The sequence below is a fragment of the Nycticebus coucang genome, chromosome 10 (genome assembly GCF_027406575.1).
Source record: "Nycticebus coucang isolate mNycCou1 chromosome 10, mNycCou1.pri, whole genome shotgun sequence".
NCBI lineage: Eukaryota > Metazoa > Chordata > Mammalia > Primates > Lorisidae > Nycticebus > Nycticebus coucang.
Genome location: NC_069789.1, coordinates 21,804,768 through 21,830,138, shown reverse-complemented (window position 1 = coordinate 21,830,138; position 25,371 = coordinate 21,804,768). Strand labels below are relative to the sequence as shown.

General features: G+C 44.2%; 1 protein-coding gene across 1 annotated transcript in view; it reads left to right on the top strand.

The window, feature by feature from the left end:
- NID1 (nidogen 1) overlaps positions 1–25,371 on the top strand; it is a 92,408-nt gene that overhangs the window by 3,751 nt on the left and 63,286 nt on the right. Inside the window, exons 2-3 of the mRNA XM_053606838.1 lie at positions 20,160–20,459; positions 22,981–23,207. Of these exons, the coding sequence (XP_053462813.1) occupies positions 20,160–20,459; positions 22,981–23,207 (527 nt within the window). The remainder of the gene's footprint in view (positions 1–20,159; positions 20,460–22,980; positions 23,208–25,371) is intronic.

Below are 25,371 nucleotides of genomic sequence, written 5' to 3'. Positions count from 1 at the left end.
GGAATGTGCAAGTAGGCAGATGGAGTGTGCAAATAGGCAGATGGAGTGTGCAAGTACACAGGAGAACCAGCTGCCTTCCACTAAGCCAGACATCAAGCTGATTTGCAAAAACGTAAAACAATGATGATTCTTTCCTTAAATATTTTTTAGTTTGGAAAATATAGTTATTTTCATAGAAAATAATGTTTATGTTAACGGGCAATGAACTCAGAATTTAAATATTAAACATATTTAAATGTTTCTCAGTTTTAATTCCTCATATGATAAATATTCACTAAGATAACCTACTTAAAGACAAGCTCTTGGGGAATCTCATTAATTTTTTTTTTTTGCAGTTTTTGGCCAGGGCTGGGTTCGAACCCGCCACCTCTGGCGCCCTACTCCTTTGAGCCACAGGCACCGCCCGGAATCTCATTAATTTTTAAGAGTATGAAGTGGCCCTGAGACAAAAATGTTGGAGAGCTGGTGATCTAATGCTATCCAGATATCTCATGCCTCGGCCTCAATTTGACAGATTTTCAAAGGCAGGAGAAGGGCGTTGCTGGGGAAATACTCCATGTAGGGTGAGGCCAGACTAATGCCTGTGGGCCACACACGGAAGAACCTCTGATTTTTTTTTTTTTTTTTTTTGAGACAGAGTCTCACTTTGTCGCCCTTGGTAGAGTGCTGTGGCGTCACAGCTCACAGCTCACAGCAACCTCCAACTCCTGGGCTTAAACAATTCTCTTGCCTCAGTCTCCGAAGTAGCTGGGACTACAGGCGCCTGCCACAATGCCAGGTTATTTTTAGAGACGAGGCTCAGGCTGGTGTTGAACCTGTGAGCTCAGGCAATCCACCCGCCTAGGCCTCCCAAGTGCTGGGATTATAGGCGTGACCTGCCGCACCCAGACAGAACCTCTGATTTTGATAGGAAATCAGCGTAGTCCCACCAATGAAACCAGCCATTCCTTGGACCCACTCCTGGGTCTAATCAGCCAGCTAACTAAGCCACTGGGCATTTTATGTGAGTTCTGCCGCCTTGCCCAATGAACTTGGAACTCCCTGGGTGAGAGTTCTTCAAAACCGTACTGAGGCTGTGCAGAACAATGAAAACCATTTTCTTCCTTTGACTGGAATTTTATCATCTTAGTTTCCTAATGTTTGTTATCTTGTGATTGGAAGCTCTGATTGGGTATGGAGATCAATAGAAGAATTTCTGAACATGATTTTTATTGCATATTCAATGGAGAAATGAATTCGTTGTTATTCTTTAATATAATCAGTTTGTTTGGAGATAAAATCCTTCATGCCAGGGAAAATTAGTAAGAGGATATCCTTGGTAGCAAAAAGATTGTATACGTCTTCCCTGGCTCATTTCCCAGCCTCTAGTTTCCGTTCTTTCTCTCTCTCTGTCACACACACACACACGCACACACACACACCCCTGTTCACTTGTAGAACTGCCAAACTTAAGGGCACATAGGAGGTTTATGAATTTGCTGGTCCAGCCCAGGGCCATCACCTATGGCTCTGCAGGCTGTTCACAGATCGAAGCTTCCGGCGCAGGGGACACAGTGGAACTGAAATTTAGCCCAACTCCACTCACTGAGTCCTGAACTTCAGCACCCGGCTGGGCCACTCAAAGGATGGGTCTCCTGATATGCCCAAAGTTGCCTTATGGTCTAGCAGCAAACCTGATATTCACAGAATACTTCGGATAGTATTGCTTTTCAAAAGGGGCTAAAATATAACTGATTATTCATTTTGACCAGCTTATACTGTTATTTATTTATTTATTTTTTGTAGTTTTTGGCCAGGGCTGGGCTTGAACCCGCCACCTCCAGCATATGGGGCCAGCACCCTACTCCTTTGAGCCACAGGCGTCGCCCTCATTTTGACCAGCTTATAATGGATACCAAATCATTTCATTTCTCAGCCTCTTGTTCCTCTGGGTCTTTGTATTTTTAAAATGAAAAGGTTTGAAAAGAATCTCTCTAAAGACCATTTTATCTTGGATCTTTAGGATTTTTGAAGGGGTGGCCAGATGCTGAGTAAGTATGTTTATTTTTCCAGGACACTGCTTGCTAGTTTCTGTAAAATGCAGTACAATGTTAAGAGCCGTTGTACGTTCATTCTACAGAATTCGATTTGTTGCCTTATATCCCAAGCGCAGTGCTAGGCTCTGGAGACAGGCTGAAAACAAGACCAGTGTTATTTGCGTACTCACAGAGTGTACGCCTAGTGAGAAAAATGAACATGAAACCAATAATTACACAGAGACGGTGAGGAGCACTTGGAGGGAGAAGTTCAGGGTGGGGACATTAGGGATGGAAGCTGAGCTGGTTGGAGAGGCCGGGAGAACCTCCTGCAATAGAACTGGGACTGAAGGGTGAGTAGAGATTAGCTGTGTGGGAAGGGGAGGAGGGGAGGGCTGTGGTTCAGAGGTTGGAAACACTATGGCTGGAGACCCTGTCGAGTGTAAGGAGCAGGAGGCTGGCGTGTATGAGGAAGGGAAAGAAAGTCAACGAGACTCAGAGGCAGTGGTGCCAGATGAACTTGGAGAGCCAAGCATCGGTGGGTCCTGCAGCTGTAACTCACCCAGCCTATAGCCCTCCCTCCATGCCTCGCAAAGGCTCCGTGCAGTAGGTCTTGGTGCCTGTGACCTTCCCTGTGGGTGCGCCATATGCCCCCAGCTCCCAGGGTACACCTTCCTGTGGTCAGGTCTCCGCTCACGTGCAGCCTCTGCAGTGAGCACCCCCCCCTTTTTCCTCCCCCCAGCACACGTGCTGTTGTCTTCTCACCACAGCACGACTGACCACCTAAAACCAGTTTGTTCATTTTTAAAATGCACTTGTTTTTTGCCTGTCACCTTGTTAGAGTATGAGCCCAGGAGGGCACGTGTTGCCTGCCATGTTGGCCACCAACGTCCCATGTGCTACACTTGATCATAGCCAAAAGGCCGCAAAGCACTAACTCCCACATACTAAATGGCTGTGACCATGGCACATCGTGAGTGCTCTGCTGTGGTTTAGTGAATGAATGAATGGTAGAATTAAAGACTGATAGGATTTTTTTTTTTTTTTTTTTTTTTACTTTATGAACTGGTGGGAAGCCATCAGAGATTTCTAAGTAGCTGAGTGACTTGATTTGCTTTTAAAATATTATCATTTCTTCAACACATAGAAGGCATTGCAGAAAAAGGAGGGAGTAGGTTAAAAGGGATATTATTAATCAAATTCAAGGCTGAGGGAGGAGGCTAATACCTGTAATCCTAGCTCTCTGGGAGGCCAAGGCGGGTGGGTTGCCTGAGCTCAGGAGTTCAAGACCAGCTTGAGCAGGAGCAAGACCTGTCTCTACTAAAAATAGAAAAACCAGCCAAGCGTCGTGCTGGGCGCCTATAGTCCCAGCTACTCGGGAGGCTGAGGCAAGAGGGTCACTTAAGCCCAAGAATTTGAAGTTGCCCTGAGCTGTGATGCCATGGCACTCTTCCCAGGGCGACAGAGTGAGACTTTGTCTCCAAACAAACAAAACGATCAAATTCAAGTGAGGACCATGTGGAAGTCCAATTAAAACAAACTGGCCATAAAAATGCATCTTTAACACAAATTGTTTTTCTAGAAGTAAACATGGAACTATAGACAGGTGAGGTAATTTGGTGTCTGGGATTTCATTTGAAATATTACAAAAAAGAAGAAATAAACATACAAGTGTGAAAGGAATAGAAGAAAGAAGAGCCGAGCATGTTGATAATTGCTGAGGCTCACTGGTGGGTGTTGAGGGGGTTGTTGTGCTATTTTGTGTGTTTGAAAATTACCCTGAATAGTAGTGTCATTACCAAAACTTTCAAAAAATTGTTCTGCCTTCTGGATAGAGGACTTTTGGGGGCAGGGAAGAAAGGGAAGAGCAAATTCTAGGGCTAGAGACCTGTTGTTGGAGACTTTGTTGCCAGGATCCAGGCGAGAGGGGTGAGGGTGGTGTAGATGAGAGGTCCTCTGCTGTCAGGTGTGAGACTCGCATCAGCCCTGCGAGGTAGCCCACGAGATACGATGAGCCCGGTATTACCCAGAAGGTAACCGACAGACACAGCTAAGGGCTCGTCAGAATCCACTCAGCTGGTAAGTGTCAGAGTTGGAACTTGAACTCAAATCTTCTGACACCTAGTTCTCTTTACATCAAGCCGTGTTGGGTACCACTTTCTCCCTCCTCTTCCTCTCTGCCTTCCTAACTTCCTTCTTTCCTTCCATAATGTCTAATTAGCTCCTGTTCTGTGCAGACTTCTCAGCCAGAAGTGTTGGGGTCATAGTAACCAGTGACATCAGACGTGGTCCCTGCTTCTTTAGGAGCTCATTCCTGCATTGCTTATGAGAAAAGTTGGTTCTCAGGCCCTTAAGAGCAATTTTTTTTTTTTTTTTTTGCAGTTTTTGGCCGGGGCTGGGTTTGAACCCACCACCTGTGGTATATAGGGCTGGTGCCCTACTCCTTGAGCCACAGGCGCTGCCCAAGAGCAAATTTCTTTCTTTCTTTTTTTTTTTTAAGAGATAGAGTCTCATTGTACCGCCCTTGGGTAGAGTGCCATGGCGTCACACGGCTCACAGCAACCTCTAACTCTTGGGCTTACCCGATTCTCTTGCCTCAGCCTCCCGAGCAGCTGGGACTACAGGCACCCGCCACAACGCCCGGCTATTTTTCTGTTGCAGTTTGGCCAGGGCTAGGTCCGAACCTGCCACCCTCGGCATATGGGGCCGGCGCCCTACTCACTGAGCCACAGGCGCCGCCCCCAAGAGCAAATTTCTTAATGGTTTTGCCCTCAGGTACATTTTTTCTTTTTTTTTTAATTATAAAAATGTTCAAACACACACAAAATGAGAGAAAGTATCATGACCACTCGTAGACTCAGTACGTAAATGTAACAACAATGGTTAACATTTTTTGTATTTGTGTAGTAGTTCATCAATTTCCCTTTGCTGACATATCCAAAGTAAATTATGATCTTTGTGATATTTTGTCACTATTTTATATGCATTCCAAAAAAAAGAACATTTTCCTACATAACCACTATATTATTATCACAAATAACAAAATTAGAGTAGCTCCCTGTTTTCAAATTATGCCCTGTCCACATCTAATTTCTTCAATATTCCCACAGCTTCCCTTTATGGCTAAAAACTTCATCAGGGTGCGATCCAAAAAGGACCAAGCCCTGCATTGGGCCACGTCTCCCCCTTTTGATTCACTGACTGATTTAAGAATCCCTGTCTGTGTTGCCCTATAGAATCCTGCCTTCTGCATCTGTTTCTTTGTAATGGGGTTTAGTTTGTTATTCCATCCCTGTATTTCCTGTAAATTGGTAAATGAACCATATCTTGAAAATATTCAGGTTAAGCAGGTTTTTTTTTGGGGGGGGGACAAGAGTCTCACTATGTTGCCCTCTATAGAGTGCTATGGCTTCATAAATCACGGTAACCTCAAACTCTTGGGCTTACACGATTCTCTTGCCTCAGCCTCCTGAGTAGCTGGGACTACAGGTGCCCGCCACAACGCCCGGCTATTTTTTGTTGTAGTTGTCATTGTTGTTAGCAACCCTGGGCTGGGCTCAAACCCGCCACCCTTGGTGCATGTGGCTGGCGCCTTAACCACTGTGCTACGGGTGCTGAGCCAAGCAGATTTTTCTTTAGAAAATATGGAGAATTTTATTTTATTTATTTTTTAATTTTTTTGTAGAGATAGCGTTTCACTTTATGGCCCTTGGTAGAGTGCCATGGCATCACACAGCTCACAGCAACCTCCAACTCCTGGGCTTAAGCGATTCTATTGCCTCAGCCTCCCGAGTAGCTGGGACTACAGGTGCCCGCCACAATACCCGGCTATTTTTTTGTTGCAGTTCGGCCAGGGTCGGGTTTGAACCCGCCACCCTCGGTATATGGGGCCGGCGCCTTACCGACTGAGCCACAGGTGCCGCCTGGAGAATTTTATTTTAAGATTAATTTTGGGAATAGTAATACATTGAAAAGGTGAAAAAGAAAACACCTTGTACCCAGGCCTGCCAAACAACAATGACAGCTACAACCAAAAAAATAGCCGAGCGTTGTGGTGGGTGCTTGTAGTCCCAGCTACTTGGGAGGCTGAGGCAAGAGAATCGCTTAAGCCCAGGAGTTGGAGGTTGCTGTGAGCTGTGATGCCACAGCACTCTACCCAGGGTGACAGCTTGAGGTTCTGTCTCAAAAAAAAAAAACCAAAAAAGCAAAAAAACCTTGTAAATACAGCGAAAAGTGTTATTTCCTTCTCACCCTGGTCTCCAGCCCCGTAGTTCTCTTCCCAGAGGAAAAAAAAAATTTTTTTTTTTTGAGACAGAGTCTTACTTTGTCACCGTTGGTAGAGTGTCACGGCGTCATAGCTCACAGCGATCTCAAGCTCTTGGGCTCAAGTGATTCTCTTGCCTCAGCCTCCCAAATAGCTGGGACTACAGGTGCCCACAACAATGCCTGGCTACTTGTAGAGACAGGGTCTGGCTCCTTCTTGCACTGGTCTTCAACTCCTGAGCTCAGGCAATCCATTCGTCTCGGCCTCCCAAGTGCTGGGATTACAGATGTGAGCCACCACACGCAGCCTCAGAGAAAAATTATTGTTCATGTTTTTTTAAAAATATCTCAGAGATATTCTCAAATGTACAAATATATATACGTATACACACTGCTTCCCTCCTTGTTCTTTACACTTGCCTCAGCTCCTTGGTTTTTTTTTTTTAAACTAAGAGCTTTATTGAGTTATAATTCATTTACCATAAAATTCATCCTTTAAAAGCATATGATGTGAATTTTAGTATATTCAGAGAGTTGTGCACCCATCACCGCTATCTAGTTCTGGAATTTTGGGCCAGGCGCAGTGGCTCACGCCTGCAATCTCAGCACTTTGGACAGTTGAGGTGGGAGAATTGCTTGAGGCCAGGAGTTCAAGACTAGCTTGGGTAACATAGCAAGACCCCATCTCTACAATAAGTAAAAATATTAAAAATATAATAATAACTGTGGAATGTTTTTATCACCCTAAAGCAAATCCCATACCCATCAGCATTCACTCCCCATTCCTTTCTCTCCGTAGACCAGTGGTTCTCAACCTGTGGGTTGCGGCATTAGGAAGGTTGAGAACCACTGCCCTAGACCCTGGCAACCACTTTCTGCTTCCCTGGGTTTGCCCGATCTGGACATTGCACATAAATGGGAGGATGTAGTATGTGATCTGCTGTGACTGGCTTCTTTCACTTAGCATAATGTTCTCAAAGTTTTTCCACGTTATAGCACATATCAGAACTTCGTTCTCTGATGGCTGAATAATATTCCATTGTATGGACATCCCTCATTTTGCTTGTCCATTCATAATTTAATGTTGTTTCTAGTTTTTGGTGATTATGAATAATGCTACTATGAACCTTCATTTACAAGATTTTGTGGATAGTCGCTTTCAATTCTCCATTGTATACGTAGAAGTGGAATTGTTGGGTCATTTGGTAACTCTACATATAACATTTTGAGGAACGTCAAACTGTTTCCCAAAGTGACTGCACCGTCTTACGTTCCCGCCAACAATAGATGAGATTCCAATTTCCCCATCTCCTTGCGGCCACTAGTTATTTCTGACTTTTTTGATTTATCGCCGTTCTACTACGTGTGAAATTGCATCTCATGATTTTTGATTTGTGTTTCTTTGATGGATAATAATATTGAGGATCTTTTCTTTTTTCTTTTTTTTTTTTTTGAGACAGAGTCTCACTTTGTCGCCCTCGTAGACCGCCATGGCGTCACAGCTCACAGCAACCTCCAACTCTTGGGCTGAAGCGATTCTCTTGCCTCAGCCTCCCGAGTAGCTGGGACTATAGGTGCCCGCCACAATGCCTGGCTATTTTTTTCTTTGCAGTTGTCATTGTTGTTTAGCAGGCCCAGGATGGATTCGAACCCACCAGCCTCGGTGTGTGTGGCCGGCGCCCTACTCACTGAGCTACCAGCACCACCCAGATATTGAGGATCTTTTCATGAACTTATTACCTTTTATATATTTTCTTTGAAGAAATGCCTATTCATACCCTTTGCTCATTTTTTAATTTGTCTTTTTATTCAGAAAGTTAATACTTTTTTTTTTGTGTGTGTGGTTTTTGGCCGGGGCTGGGTTTGAACCCGCCACCTCCAGCATATGGGACCGGCGCCCTACTCCTTGAGCTACAGGCGCCGCCCTTCTTTTTTTTTAAACAAGAATTCTTCATATTTGAAAGCATAACATCAGCAGGCAAGTGATGTCCAGTTATTGCTTTCCTGATCATGCTAAGATTAATAACAGTATTAAGGAGAGTACAGCCAGATTGTCTGTTCAGGCATGTTTTTCCATTTTGAGCAGCAAGCAAGCTATGGGGTGGTAATTTGGGCTTCCCCATTGCCCTCTGACCTTTCACCTGATGGTTTTAGCGTCCATTGATGATCTTTTCCTAGATCAATTATTAAATTATGGGCTCATTTAAATTATTAAATTATTTTTGTTTTGTTGTTTCTTTCATTTTTTTTTTTTTTTTTTTTAAGATTTGTTAGCTGGCACATTCTGGAAAGAAGAACTTTTCTTCCCTCAACTGTGATTTGTGGATAATGCTGAAATATGGTTCCTTCTGGAAATGCAGTCAAATGCTTCATTCTTTCCCTATACTTTTTGATGTTCAAATTAAGGAACTAGTGTAATGCAGTACTAGGCTCCAGTTGCCACGGATAAACTTCTAATATCTATATGCAAGTTAAGGAGAAGAATGCACCTCTCCAGAGAGAGAGGGTGGCTGGTGTGGTCAAGGGCTACCTGTTCTTTGATAAGACATACCAGCAGTTAAAATTTGAGGACTCTACCCTTTTATCTTAAGTTAGTCAAATTTAGCAGGGGAGGGTTAGTGACACTACTAATAAATTCTGATAATTCGCTACCATCCGAACAGCCCCAACCATTTTTATTTTATTTTATGTATTTATTTTTTTGAGACAGGGCTTCACTGTCACCCTCAGTAGAGTTCTGTGGCATCACAGCTCACAGCAACTTCCAACTCTTGGGCTTAAGCGATTCTCTTGCCTCAGCCTCCCAAGTAGTTGGGACTACAGGCGCCCACCACAACGCCCTGCAATTCTTTATTGCAGTTGTCGTTGTTTAGCTGGCCTGGGCCAGGTTGAACCCACCAGCCTCGGCATATGTGGCCAGTGTCGTAACCACTGTGCTACGGCGCTGAACCCATTTTATTTTTAATTTTTTTTTTGAGACAAGAGTCTCACTTTGTCACTCTTGTCAGAGAACCATACTGTCACAGCTAACAGCAACCTCCAACTCCTGGGCTTACTTGATTCTCTTGCCTCAGCCTCCCAAGTAGCTGGGACTACAGGTGCCCGCCCCAAGGCCTGGCAATTTTTAGAGATCTGGCTCAGGCTGGTCTCTAACCTGTGAGCTCAGGCAATCCACACGCTTGGGTCTCCCAAGTGCTGTGATTACTGGTAGGAGCCTCCTTGCCCCGCCTATCCCAACCATTTTTAAATGATGGGAGGTAATCTCAGGTAGAAATTTACTGGTAACTGATAGAAAAGACTGGTAATCTCAGGTAGAAAAGACTGGTAACTGATCCGGTGTCTCTTATTAGAAATTAACTAGATTGAGTTGAACATGTTGACTCAGCTCTTAACTAGAGCCCTTAGATTGTCCCTAACCTCTGTTGGCTAATCCTTTTGTTTCAATTTCTAATTAAAGCCAGAGTCCTTTCTCTGGCTCTGTGGGATTAATGGAAAACATTTGCAATTTGGATTTGGAGTTTTGCTCTGGCACCCTCAGTGTATGATCTTAGGCAGATTATATGATATGAACTGAAAAATTCATTTTTTTTCTCAAATGAAGAATGAAATGATATTAATTTTTACCAAGTTTAATGAGATAAATAGAAAATGCTTTGTTACTGAGAAACACCATGCAAATGGGTTAGGCCCCAGGTGCGCCTCTGGGCTCAAGTCTCTAGTAGATGTGTCCTAGACTTGGCCTATTTTCTAAATTTTCTTTTCAAGTTTTTCTTTTCTTAGTCCTTTTTAGTTTTCCACCTTTTTCTAGCTGCCCAATCACTAACTGTAAAGTCATCCCAAGAAACTTTTCTCCTAATTTCTCTTAACTAGGCAGCCAGGTGTAACAGGAGTGCTGGTTATGGACCCTAGCAGATGTGGGTTCCAAACTTGGTTCTGTCACTTGCTAGCTATGTGTTATTTTTATTTATTTATTTTTTTGAGACGAGAGTCTCACTGTGTCGCCTGGGTAGAGTGCTGTGGCATCACAGCCCACAGAAACTTCCAACTCTTGGGCTTAAGCGATTCTCTTGCCTTAGTCTCCCAAGTAGCAGGGACTACAGGCGCCCGCCAGAACACCCAGCTATTTTTTTTATTGCAGTTGCCATTGTTGTTTTAGCTGGTCTGGGCTAGTTTGAATCCACCAGCCTTGGTGTATGTGGCCAGTGCTGTAATCACTGTGCTGCGGGCGCCGAGCCTGGCTATGTGTTATTAAGCTAAATTAAGTCTTTGTTTCATATATGAGAAAAGAGATATTAAATGCCTCTCATATGAAAATTTAAAAAATGCAAATGGCCGCCTGTAGTCCTAGCTGCTCGGGAGGCTGAGGCAAGAGAATCGCGTAAGCCCAAGAGTTAGAGGTTGCTGTGAGCCGTGTGATGCCACGGCACTCTACCCGAGGGCGGTACAGTGAGACTCTGTCTCTACAAAAAAATAAATAAATAAATGCAAATGGCCTTAGTAAAAGGACCTCAAAATTAGCACTCAAGTCAATGATGCTTTTCCATTCTTCTAAATTATTTTATACCAAGTTCCCACTGCCTCCCACCCACGGAGTTTGTATCTGCAAGTTTCATTGTATTCTCTTTATGGCTATTTGCATTTCTAAAACTATTCTTTTTGTTTCTTATTAGTGCCCACCTCAAGTATTCTGGAACCACACATGTTTTGAAAAACTCTTCCCCCCACCATAGCAGGCCGCTTTCTGCCCTGAGGACTGCTGCTAGTTTGCAGCAGGCTGTTTCACTTTTCCAGTGTGCTTTTGGACATAAGAAATCTAACATAGATGTCAAATGTATCAAGTATCTGCCTTTAGATATTTTCTTCAGTGATTTATGCTGTTTGTCAGTTCACATTAAAGATACAAATGAGCTGAGAGGTGCTTTTTAAAATGGGAAACACTCCCATTGTAAATTAGTGGCTGTATCCATGCCCTTCTTGTAGGCTGGGTTGAAACAACTGTAGAAAGTGGTTCCAGCTGTTAACCATGTGGCTTTTGGCATTTTTACCCTGGGTTTTTCTTGTGATATAATTGGCATGTTCTGCCCTATGGCAGCTGGATGAAAAGCCCTATTGTTTGCTGGGTTCCTTTGAGGGAGTAGATAGACATGTTCAGCAAAGGGATATTAAGTTGGATTAGTACCACAGGGAGCTGAAGTTTAACTTGCTAAGGGGACTTCTTCCCCATGTGAATGGATATGTAAGAAAGATTTCAGGGCGATGTTTACATTGCTCCACTTGCTGGAAATAGCTGGTTTTCAATAAAGAAGTGTTTATTCCTTAATGCAGATCTGTTAAGAGCTTCACCTAGGCAATATCTGCTTAGCTTGAGTAACCTGGAGACAATAATATAACATTATTATTAGCAGCTCACTCTCTCAATAATTCAAGATGAGCTTTCTCTGGAATGCATTCAATCAATAAAGGTTTTGCAGTGAGATCTACCCTGTTTCCCCGAAAATAAGACAGTGTCTTATTTTAAGGTGTGCTCCCAAAGATGCGCTAGGTCTTATTTTCAGGGGACGTCTTATCTTTCCTGTAAGTAAGTCTTATTTTCAGGGAAACAGGGTATAGATAGCAAGGGACATGCTGGTGCCTTTGGGAATCAGATTTCTAAGATACTGGCTCAGTGCCTGTAGCACAGTAGCACAGTGGTTATGGCGCCAGCCACTTATACCAAAGCTAGTGGGTTCAAACCTGGCCCGTGCAAGTTCAACAACAATGACAACTGCAATTAAAAAAAAAATAGTCAGGGCTTAGCTCCTCTAGCTCCAGCGCCTAGAGCACTAGTCACATACACTAGAGCTGGCAGGTTTGAATCCAGCCCGGGCCTGCCAAACAACAATGATAGCTACAACCAAAAAATGGCCTGGTGTTGTGGCAGGTATCTGTAGTCCCAGCTACTTGGGAGGCTGAGGCAAGAGAATGGCTTAAGCCCAAGAGTTTGAGGTTGCTATGAGCTGTGACACCATGGCACTCTACCCAGGGCGATGCAGTGAGACTCTGTCTCAAAAAACAAAAAAACAAAAAACTCTAAGATACAGATTGCAAAGTCAGAGGGAAAGACAGACAGAAAGGAACTCTGGTTGAGAGGTCAGGAAGGCTTCACAGGGAAAAGGAGACTTTGCCAAGGACAGGGATTAAGGATTTTCCAAGGAGGTTTTCAAGAGGAGAGGGTCATAGGTGCAAAAGCTCATGGCATTAAGTAGTTGAAACACCACGGTGAGTTTGGAGACTTGTAACAATCTGAAGGTTGTTTGGCCGGGGCTGGGTTTGAACCCGCCACCTCCGGCATATGGGACCGGCGCCCTACTCCTTGAGCCACAGGCGCCACCCTCCCAGCACATTTCTATTCTAGCCTTTCACTCACCAACATTCATAGCAAAACTAAAGCTTGATCCCATCGTTTACATAATTTCTTAACTAGCAAAATGAAATGAACAGAAAGTAATGCTGGTGGCTGCTGTGCAATATTCATGTGTATAATAATTGTTCCTTTCTGGACCCAGGGCACTGCCTGGGGTACCTCTACGCTCTGTAACTTTTGATTAACTTTAACGACTAAGTCTGGTTTGGCCAGTGCCATCTGCTCATTAGCGCAGTCTAACTGCACCCAGTGGGACCAGGCTCTTAAATCCCTGGGTGGGGACTGACTATCAGGGGAGGGGGAGTCTGGGGAAGGAAGAGATTTGAAGATGATGATGGACTGAGGTAAAGAGTAGAATGATGGTTACCAGCGGCTGGGAAGGGTGGGGTGGGGGATGAAGAGAGGTTGGTTAATGGGTACAAATACACAGTAAAATAGAAGGAATAAGTTCTAGTGTTCCGTAGTACTGTAGGGTGGCTGCAACATATTGTATATTTCAAAATAGCTAGAAGAGAAGATTTAAAATGTTCCCGACACAAATAAATGAGTCATGTTTGAGGTAATGGGTTCCCTAATTATCCTGATTTGATCTTTACATGCTTTGCATGTATCAGAATATCACATGTACCTCACAAATATATACAATTACTATGTATCAATTTTTTTAAAAAAGCAGATTTTCAGGCTGGGCGCGGTGACTCATGCCTGTAATCCCAGCACTCTCAGAGGCGGAGCTGGGTGGATTGTCTGAGCTCACAGGTTCAAGATCAGCCTGAGCCAGAGCAAGAGCTCATCCCTAAAAATAGCCGGCCTTTGTGGCTGATGCCTGTAGTTCCAGCTACTCGAGAGGCTGAGACAACAGAATCGCTTAAGCCCAAGAGTTTGAGGTTGCTGTGCACTGTGATGCTACGGCACTCTACAGAGGGCGACAAAATGAGACCCTGTTTCAAAAATAAAAGCAGATTTTCACTAAAAAAAAAAAAGACAATGATGCTGTCCTGCTTATTGTTGTTTGTGCTTTTTGTGTCAAATCCAGAACATCATTGCCAAGACCAACATCAAGAAGCTTTTTTTCCCTTATTTTTTCCTCCAGCAGTTTTACAGTTTGGAGTCTTACACCCAAGTCTTTAATCCACGTGCAGTTAATTTTTGTGAGTGCTATGAAAGAGGTGTCTATTTTTATTCTTTTGTATGTGAATGTGCAGTTTGTCCAAAACTGTTTATTGAAGAGACTATTCCTTCCCCTGGTGTGTTGTGTTAAATATGTGTATTATTTGACTGTAGATGTGTAGGCTCTTGTTTTTTCCCATTGGTCTATGTGTCTGTGATAACTTTGCTACCCAACATGATCGTTTGGTGTTCATTTCACAACATGTATCTATCTCAAATAGTTATGTGGTATGCCTTAAATTTATCTACAAAGCTGGAAAAACAAAACAAGACAAAATCAAAGACACTGAACCACAGGCCCTGCTCCTGCCTGAGAACTTTGGTGCTGGCTTATCTTTTAGGGCCATTTGCCCTTTTCTTTGCTGAACTTTAGCTCAATCATGTTCATTCGCTGTGTTTTAAAAACCAAACTTTTATTATGAACATTTTCAAACATTAAAAAATAGAGAAGAGGCTTGGTCCTCCTAGCTCAGTGCTTAGGGTGCTGGCCACATACACTGAGGCAGGTAGGTTCGAACCCGGCCCTGGCCTGCTAAACAACAATGACAACTGCAACAAAAAATAGCTGGGCATTGTGGCGAGTGCCTGTAGTCCCAGCCACTTGGGAGGCTGAGGTAAAAGAATTGCTTGAGCCCAAGAGTTTAAGGTTGCTGTGAGCTGTGATGCCACAGCACTCTTCTTAGGGTGACATAGTGAGACACTCTCCTAAAAATATATATATATAGAGAGAAGAATAGAACGAACTCCCATGTACTCACTACCAGCTTCAACAAGTATCAATTTAAGGCTAATGTTATTTTATTTATATCCCCACCTATTCTTAACATCCTCTCCTCATACCCAAACTGGATTATTTTTAATCAAATCCCAAACATTTTATTTCACTGTAAATATTTCAGAATATATCTCAGAAAAAGGGTTTTTATAAAACCAAACAGTAAAATCATGATCCCACCTTAAAAATGATAATAATTCCTTAATATCATCCAATATCCAAATAGTTTCATAAAATGTTTTATTTTGCTTTTCAATTGATTAGTTTAAATTGGGGTCCAGACAAAGCCTGTATGTCACATTTGGTGGCTGTACCTGTTAGGACTTTATAAATCTACAGGTTCCTTCTATCCCTGTTTTATCCTGGAAATGTTTATGTCAGAAACCGGGTATCTGTCTGCGAGAGTGTCTACACTTTGGATTTTGCTGATTGCGTCCCCAGGGTGTCACTTAACATGTTCTCCTGTTTTCTGTATTTCCGGAAAAGTGATAGTTGACTATGGAAACTCAGTTGGATTTAAGTCTTCAGGCCCTGTTTACACACTCGGTTTTAGTAACTGGTGTTGCGCTGCAGTAACCCAAATCGAAGTTCTGTGGCCCTTCCTGTTAATCACCAGCCAAGCTCACCCTTGGTGTGATTTCTAAAACAAACCATGTGCATAAGTCGTATCCTGTATTTCTTTTTTTAAATTTCAGGTTAATGTGAGGTACGATTTGGTTACAATGTTTGCTTTTGTTAGGTAGAGACCCTGTTACTGTTGTGTTCCTCACCCAGAAGGTGTGCCATATACCCGTACATTGTGCCCATTAAGTGGGAGCACACCCGTCCCTCTCCCTCCTTCCCCCTCCCCCATCTTGAATTGAATTGAGTTTTTCTCTTATCTGGGCATGTATTAGATCGTTTGCTGGCTTCATATTAGTATTGAGTACATTGGGTACTTACTTTTCCAATCCTCATGATACTTTACTAAGAAGAATAAGTTTCAACTCCATCCAGGTAAATACAAAAGGTGTAAAGTCTCCGTCTTTTTTTTTTTTATGGCTGAATAGTTCTTCCCCCCACCCCCCAGACAGAGCCTCAAGCTGTCATTCTGGGTAGAGTGCTGTGGCATCACAGCTCACAGCAACCTCCAACTCCTGGGCTCAAGTGATTCTCCTGTCTCTGCCTCCCAATTAGCTGGGACCACAGGCACCCGCCACAACGCCTGGCTATTTTTTGGTTGCAGCTGTCATTGTTGTTTGGTGGGCAGCTGGATTCGAACCTGCCGGCTCAGGTGTATGTGGCTGGCGCCTTAGCTGCTTGAGCTACAGGCGCCGAGCTGGCTGAATAGTTCTTATTCTGTATTGAATCCACCTGCCCAGGAGGGAGTCAGAAAGGGAGGGGACTGTCATGGATCAGGTAGCAGGTTAACTCTGGAGCTACTGTGGTGACCAAGATTGATGGTCTCTGATCCAGAGGAGCTGACCAGGGAGAGGGGAGAGCAGGCAGAACCTGCAGACAGGCAGGAAGAGAGAGAGTCCAGTGGGAGGAGCTTGCCCTGCGTGTGGGGGCTGGGGGTGCAGGGGAGATGCCAGCGTGGGGGTGCGGGGAGGGGAGGCTTCCTGAGAAGGTGCTATTTCAGCTGAGCCCTCAAGGATGAGGAAGAGCCAATCCTAGGCATGAGTGAGGCAGGCAAAGGTACTGGTAGTAACAGGGAGGGAGAAAGTTATAATCTTCCCTTAACGATGCAGATGGGTTCTAGGAACCTGTGACTTTAAGCAAAACAATGTTTAAATAAACTAATTTTACCATAGGCTAATTGATTTAAAGAGCTAAGTTCTTTCTACATATTTCTGGCACAAAAATGTCATAAGACTTCTAAATAAAAGCCAAAATGCTTCTTATACTGAACATTGAAAGAAATGTGAGCTATAAATACATGGATTTAAGAAAGAATAGTAGAGGCTCGGCTCCCGTAGCACAGTGGTTACGGCACTGGCCATGTACACTGAGGCTAGTGCATTCGAACCCAGCCTGGGCCTGCTAAATAACAATGACAACTGCAACAAAAAAATAGCCGGGTGTTGTGGAGGGTGCTTGTAGTTCCAGCTACTTGGGAGGCTGAGGCACGAGAATCACTTAAGCCCAAGAGTTGGAAGTTGCTGTCAGCTATGACACTGCGGCACTCTACCTAGGGTGACATAGCGAGACTCTGCCTCAAAAAAAAAAGAAAAGAAAAAAGAAAGAATAAAAGAGTAGTAGAAACAAGTAAGATATTTACCCCATTTTTGGTCAGTCAGTGAGTGACAGCAGTCATGGTGATGGTGGGTTCAACCAAGAAATAAAAGTCTACAAATCGAAAATTGTCAGGAGCACCTCTGACTTCCAGGCGGGTCAAAAATAAAAGATAACCAAGGTTATCGCAGAGCACATTCACCACGGCATTCACTGTTGCGCATTTGTAGGACTGTTGTATTCTGGACACATTTTTGTTTTACAATCATTTGTATTCATTCATTCATCCATTTTCCAGCTCACTTATTCCAGTTTGAAGTTGTGGGTGGCTGGAGTCTCCCTCGGCAGCTCGGGGTGCCAGGTGGGTACCTGCCCTGCTCCAGGCACTTCCCACGGCAGAGAGCTCACTGACGCTCACTCTCTCTGTGACCGTGCAGACCTGCCATTTCACAGGCCCAGGACGCGGGAGGAATCCAGAGGACCTGGAAGAAGCCCAGGGGGAGGGCATACAAACGCCACATGGACACTGACTCTGGGGTCTGATAGAACTGATTCTTTTCTCATCAATAAGGGGGCAATGTTTTTTTTTTTTTTTTTTTTGGCCGGGGCTGGGTTTGAACCCGCCACCTCCGGCATATGGGACCGGCACCCTACTCCTTGAGCCACAGGCGCCGCCCAATAAGGGGGCAATGTTAGAAGGACACAGTGTTATTTAAGGATCTGTTGTACTTGGAGATAAGACATGGGAGTTGAACAAAACAGGAAGGAACCAATGGACCTCCAGGTTTCCTGGCTTTAGCACGTGGGCAAATGGTGATGGTGCTGGCCTGGGCAGCTTGGCAGGGGACTGTGCGTGGGTTTGTGCCTCCCGTCTCCAGAGTGCCCTTTGTGGTGTCTGCCCTTCCTCTATTGAATTCTTATGGCCCCTTCAAAAGATGGAGAAAAGGAGCAAGGCGGGTAGGAGGGTTGTGCACTTGGCAGACTTTGTAAGACGAGACTCACACCCACACGTGAAGGAGTATTTTTCATCAAGTTTGCTATTAATTCATATCTCTGCAAAAAATAAAGTTTCCAGGGGAGAGGTTTAAAGCTAAGAATCCAGTGAAACTTCTGGCTTTTCTGCAAATTACATTTACCTTTGAAGTCATCTTTCTTCATTGTCATGGGAGATTTGATCGAATGTGCAGTGAAACTGGCTGAAAAGTAATTTCCCAGTAATAATACTACTAATGAGGCTGTGTGATCTTTGCCCAAAACCTTCTCAGTCTCTTCTATGTGTCTAAAACCCTGATTCCTGAAGCATTCCTTGTAAAAATAGAAACATTCCTGTGCTCAGATTCTAAGTAATAAAAGACACCAGACATGTTTTTAAATTGTTGGACTGATGGAGATTTCACTGGACGACAGCTCTCTAAAATGAAGTTGTCTGTCTGTGGCCTCCGTGTGATCACTTCCCACTAGCATCTGGTCACTGCTGACTTCTGGCAGCTTGAGAAAGCGAGCTGTTTCCCACGCACCCACATACTAGCACCCTGGGACACGTGTGCCGGGAAGTCTGGATTGAGGAGGGAGATGCTAGAGGCCGACTGGGGGACGCTCCTTGCTCGACTCCCTTCTCTGACTCCTGTCATTATATTCTAGAGAGTCTTGCTGGTGCCAGGTTATATGGAAAACGTGTCACCTTAAGAGGTAATAGCCCATGACATTTGGTAAAAAGAGAGGGTGTTAGTAAGTCCACATTTAACTCCCAGAGCTCTAGTTGGGAGAGCCTGGGCCCAAATCACATCTACATATTGAACCTTTTTAGCAGGATTTTCACAGGTGCAAGTGTTTGGCATTAAATTCCTTTTTCCCACCTCTGCTGTCCTCTATAATGAAGTATGACGTGACGAAGGATCAGCCTGTGGGAGGAGGAGGAAAGGGAAAGAAGGGAGCTGGACAGTCTATCAGCCTTCTGATTAACTCCGGGGTAACTGAGAGTTGCTGTTTTAGATGTGCATGCTTCCAATCTGCGGTCCCTAAAGAGAAAAATAAGGTGCCATTTGCAAAATCTCTCCCATTTGATTTTCTTTTCTTTTTATTTATTTATTTTTTGTAGTTTATGGCCAGGGCTGGGTTTGAACCCTCCACCTCCGGCATATGGGGCCGGTGCCCTACTCCTTTGAGCCACAGGCGCTGCCTGAGTTTCTTCTTTTAACTCACAGATTCTCTGAGTAAAGTGACTGCTGGAGTGTTCTCCCAGCGGAGAAAGTGCAGGGTGTCAGGCCTCGTTGGTCAGCCCGTGTGCCCCCAACACCCTGGACTGTTGGTCACAGCTTTTCTGTGGCCCTTTCTCATTCTCCCCAACACTGTGGGTTTATTTGAGTAAGAACAGTGATATCGGGTGGCGCCTGTGGCTCAGTGAGCAGGGCGCCGGCCCCATATGCCGAGGGTGGAGGGTTCAAACCCAGCCCCGGCCAAACTGCAACAAAAAAATAGCCGGGCGTTGTGGCGGGCGCCTGTAGTCCCAGCTGCTCGGGAGGCTGAGGCAAGAGAATCGCTTAAGCCCAAGAGTTAGAGATTGCTGTGAGCTGTGTGATGCCACGGCACTCTACCCAAGGGCGGTACAGTGAGACTCTGTCTCTACAGAAAAAAAAAAAAAAAGAAAAGAAAAACAGTGATATCTTTTCAGAGGTGGTTATAACTGATTTCAAGAAGGCTGTGCACGGAGTGATTAAAAGGACCAATTTTGGAGTCATGGGGTTCACATCCCAGTATTGCCACTTATTACTTGATGACTTTGGAAATGTTGATTAATCTATCCAGTTTCCCCATCAGAAAAAGTTGTATCTAGTCTTATGGGATTTTTCTGAGGACTGGATGTTCCCTGGAACTTGATAAACATACAACAAACATTAGCCGTTATCCTAACATGTTAAACTATTCAAGATAATTAATGATGCCATAGCATCTCATCAGATTTACATCTGGAAACTCTATCACTGCCTGTGTCTCAGTCTTTCCCCTTAATCTTCTGGATTTTGGATTCCTTGAAGGCAAGGGCTGGACTCTGCCCATTTTTGTACTCACAGCACTCAGCGCAGTCCTGGAATGGTTACTCAGTTTGCTCAGCAAACTCCTTAAGGCTTTAATAATGACTTCTGTGCTTCTTCTAACAGCCGATCTTGCCTGGAAAAACAACGCCGGGGTTTACGATTCAGGCTTGTGTCTTTGCCAGATTCTGTGGTATTTTGTAGTAGTGTTCTGGGAGTGGGTGCTCAGCCCTACACGGGAAGAAGTCATTTCTGGATTCTTTTTTACCACCCTTGGTTTTGTGCAGGTTACCACAAATGGTATCATTGCCACGAGTGAACCCCCGGCCAAAGAATCCCATCCTGGACTCTTCCCACCAACCTTTGGTGCAATCGCACCTTTCCTGGCAGACTTGGACACCACAGATGGTTTCGGAAAGGTTTATTACCGAGAAGACTTAACTCCCTCCATCACTCAGCTGGCGGCAGAGTGTGTCCAGAGAGGGTTCCCAGCGGTCTCTTTCCAGCCCAGGAGCGTGGTGGTTGTCACTTGGGAGTCCGTGGCGCCCTACCAAGGGCCCATCAGGGACCCTGCCCAGGAAGGCAAGGTAGGCATGCCCGGGGGTACAGGTGCAAATAATCTTCAGTCCTGTGGTTTGTGCTGCTCTGATATACATCATACCCGTGTTATTGATAAAGGTAGAAAGTACAAAGCAAAATCTAGTCGGCTGGTTACTGCAGGCCCCAAACCACAAAAGCTTGTCTGCAAGTCTGTATCAATCTATGTTTCAATGATGATTAGATACAAAGAAAGCCAATTCCTGGGAAGACTGCTGCTTGGCAGCAGGAATAGGGTTGATCAATGGCATCCCTTCAGGTGGCAGATGGTGGAAGGATAGTTCCTGACTCAATGGGGGAAGTTATTGATATGAAATAATAGGTTAAATTAAGTATTCCTGAGGAATGTAAAGATATAAAGATCAGGCCTTGACTCTAGTTGGGGAGACAAGAACCATTTGGACCACATGCGTGGTTTAGACTCCTAGGGGTGGGAGTCGCTGTGGGCATAGAAGTCAGGAAAGACTTTAACGACCAGGCTGTGGAGCTTGCACTTGCCCTTGAAGAAGGGAGGATTAGAGTGGATCGAGAGGCCATCGCTAGACCTGAAGTGACTTTCTAGGGCAGGTCACAAATTTTCCTTGGAAAACTGATTTCTTTCTGTCTTTACCTAATCTTTAAGAATAACGGGTAGAGAGAAAAGTCCCAAAGCATCCTTATAAATGGGAGATATTCCAGGCTGATAGTTCCCAAAGTGTGTACCACAAAACATCAGTCCTAGGAGATAGTCCCCGAGGAAAAGACCACGTCCGCTGGCCAAATCTCTGTCTCCCTCTTTCAGAGGCTCCTTGTGAAAAGTCCGCAGTAGAGAAACTTGCTTAAATATTGTTTAACTGAGCATTCCCAAAGCTTTTGGTCATATCTCCCTCCCCAGTGCCCCCTAAATAGGACACATTACATCCCACACAGCATGCGTCAGGAGAGTCTGTTATAGGCCGGCATGACCCTGTGAGCTCGCCAGCTGTTACCTGAGTGCTATACTTAAGAACTGCTTCAATCTTAAATTTCCCAAATGCCTCCCTTTCATGTGGGGCTGCCCAGCCCCCAGCCTCTTGGTACTGAGCCTTTGCCTGCCTCTCGGGCCTAACCTGCTCACCTCCACGCACACTTGGTAGGCGCTGTCTAGAATGACATGCAATTTCCTGATCGTGCCTGGATTTTCCCACCTACAGTATCTTGCGCAGGCTGTCCTCTCTACTTGGGACCTCCGCACCTGACCCCCCTACAGGTGCAAACTCCTCCTGCTTGTTCATTCAGATCTGGCTCATCTGTGAGGCCTCGACTGACCACAGCCGCCTCCACTCCCACTGCTCCTAGCATTGGACACTTCCTCCTACGGCTCGCCCCCTGCTTTGCATGTATCTCTTTTACTGAATCCACCCCCTGGTTTTGCAATGTTCTGTTCACAGGTCAGTGTTCCCATCTAGACTATAAATTCCCAAGTGTCGGGGCCAGGTGTTTTTTTTTTTTTTTTGAGACAGAGCCTCAAGCTGTCACCCTGGGTACAGTGCTATGGCATCACAGCTCACAGCAACCTCCAAGTCCTGGGCTTAAGCGATTCTCCTGCCTCCGCCTCCCAAGTAGCTGGGACTACAGGCACCGGCCACAATGCCCAGCTATTTTTTGGTTGCAGCCGTCATTGTTGTTTGGTGGGCCCAGGCTGGATTCGAACCCACCAGCTCAGGTATACGTGGCTGGTGCCTTAGCCGCTTGAGCCACAGGCGCTGAGCCGAGGGACCAGGTATTTTTATTCTTCATATCTGCAGAGCTCAGAGCACTATCTGGCGTGGAGGAAAGGCACTGATGTTTAAGGAATACATTCTCTGTGCCTGGCCCTGCAAATGTTACCTCATGCATACTTCCTCGCATTTCTCTGAAGTAGGTGGTTTGATCTCCATTTTACAGATACAGTGGTTCTCCACCTTCCTAATGCTGTGACCCTTTAATATTGTTCCTGTGGGTCGCGACCCACAGGTTGAGAACCCCTGGCTTAGAGAGTGTTTAAGTATCACCCTCATGGGCACATAACCAATCCACATAAGTAGAGCAGAGATTTGCACCCAGGTTTGTTTTCTCCTAAACCTCATGTTATTTTTCTAATGCTTGGTGCTTGTCCTCAATAAGTATTTGTTAGATGATGAATGTGGCTGAATATATTTAATGGCAATGGAAACAAATCCTGTGGGCAAGAATTTCCTACGTTGCATGAGGTTTAGGCCACCGTCTAGTGGTACCACCTGTATAATTTTTGGTTAACCTTAGGGTCACTTGTATGTAGGAGGTACTTACTAATTAATCAGAAATTTCATGTTGACATAGCCTTAGGGTATTTAGTGGACCTATCTTGGAGTACTTGATCCTTGCTACAAAAGGACTTTTTCTTTTGGAATAAGGTGAGAATGTTGCTGTCTCTTTGCAGTATTATACTTTTTATACATCGTCTGGTGAATGACCCATTTTAAGATCTGGAGATATTTTCCTTAGTAACTGAATTGTAACTCATCTTCACAGAGAAACACCTTCCAAGCTGTTCTGGCCTCCTCTGATTCCAGCTCCTACGCCATTTTCCTTTATCCTGAAGATGGTCTGCAGTTCTATACGACATTCTCGAAGAAGGACGAGAACCAGGTCCCTGCTGTGGTTGCATTCAGTCAGGGCTTAGTGGGACTCCTGTGGAGCAGTGATGGAGCTTATAATATATTTGCTAATGACAGGGAATCCATTGAAAATTTGGCCAAGTATGTTTTGTTTTTTCTTCAGTAGATTCTTTTATTAAGGATCATAATGTGATGGGTGTTATAGATCATACCTAAAAATGTTCCTATGGATTTAAGTTTTGTATATCATTTTTATATTATGAAATACTATTTTTCTGATGAGCTTAAGGGAATATACTCTTAGAATGAACAGAGATCCTATTTTTCTTTATTTAAAACAGTTTATATCATTTTATCCATAAGTACAAAGTAAGAAATAAAGGTTATTTAAATCTATCTCCTGCCATGAAACCAAAGCAGAGAAAACTCTCCCCACCCCCAGGATGTACTAGAGCAGTGGTTCTCAACTTCCTAATGCTGCGAGCTTTAATATAGTTCCTCATGTTGTGGTGACCCCCCAACCATAAAATTATTTTTGTTGCTACTTCATAACTGTGATTTTGCTACTGTTACAAATCATAATGTAAATATCTGATATGCAGGATGTATTTAGGTGACCCCTGTGAAAGGGTCGTTTGACCTCTCCCCAAAGGGGTCTCAACCCACAGGTTGAGAACCGCTGGACTAGGGGGAAAATTCTTGCAACAGAAACAGTGTTCTCAGGCTATTTTATGAAATTTGGCAAAAGATGGAAAAGGCTGGAGTGGTTTTTGAAAATTAAAATGTTTGGGGCAGCACCTGTGGTTCACAGTGAGTAGGGCGCTAGCCCCATATACTGAGGGTGGAGGGTTTGAACCTGGCCCCCCACCAAACTGCAACAAAGAAAAGAAAATTAAAATGTTTGCTCTACCATAATTCTTCTAAAGACAGAGTGAACACCAACATTCCCTCACTTTTAATTTAACATTGTCAAATCTAGCCTAAATTTCCTCTGCCCTTTCCTTAGTGGTGTGCTGGTAACAACTGCTCTTACAGGGCTTTTTCTGTGGTGTAAACACTCCCCCAATTTCAAGCTCCTGACAGCATGTCATTCAATAAAGACTTGAGAAAATATGCAACATTAAATACAGTCTCATAAAGGTATAATAGTGGCTGTCAACAAAGTCACCTTAGGGAAACTGGGAAATTGTAGCTAAATGTATCTTTATTTACAAAATAGTCATGATAAAAGTTTACAAAGAGGTGGCCAACACATAGAGAATATTTTGTAAATGTTTCATAAAATAGTTCGAGAACATGGATACTATATTAGTAAAATAATTAGGATCCGATGAATTTTGAATATTTCTTGGCTTTTAAAAATATAATTTATGTACTTGTAAGTTAATATAATTTAACTTTGTACCATGGCTATGTTTTACAACTGGTTTGCAAAATTGCTCAAAAGTTAACAACTGGCTCTGACAAGCTGATACAAGTAATCTCCCTCTCCGAACTTCCTTCACGGAGTCCCAGGTAGATGATAGATTGATTAGGCATCTTATCTTTTTTTTTTGTAGTTTTTTGGCCAGGGCTGGGTTTGAACCCACCACCTCCAGCATACGGGGCAGCACCCTACCCCTTTGAGCCACAGGCACCGCCCTAGGCATCTTATCTTTCTTGATTTCTCCTCCCCGCCTGCTCAAATTTTTAGTTTAGCGTCTTCCACTGAGTAATGTCCTTCCTTTTGGTCCATTATATAATTTGATCATTTTCTGTAATTTCTGACAGAGGTTCTTCAGATCACTGACACTTAAGAACTATAAAAACGGTGCGGAAGAAATATAGTAACGATTCTACTATTTTTTATAATTATATGGTGCTTTTATTTATTTATTTATTTATTGAGATAAAGTCTCACTATGTCACCCTCGGTAGAGTGCTGTGGCGTCACAGCTCACAGTAACCTCAAACTCTTGGGCTTAAGTGATCCTCTTGCCTCAGCTTCCCAAGTAGCTGGGACTACAGGTGCCTGCCACAATGCCCAGCTATTTTTTGTGGTTGCAGTTGTCGTTGCTGTTTAGCAGGCCCGGGCTGGGTTCAAACCTGCCTGCCTGAGTGTATGTGGCCAGCGCCCTAACCACTGAGCTATGGGCACCGAGCCTATAGATGATGGTTTTAGATTTTGTGTCTCATTTGCTTTTCACTGGGTCCTGTGAGTACAAAAAGGTAAACTGAGACCTGTTGCGATCCCACAGCCAGGGGAACTGGGATTCCTAATACCCCATGTCTGTACCACTGTCACCCACAGCACTTCTGACATTAA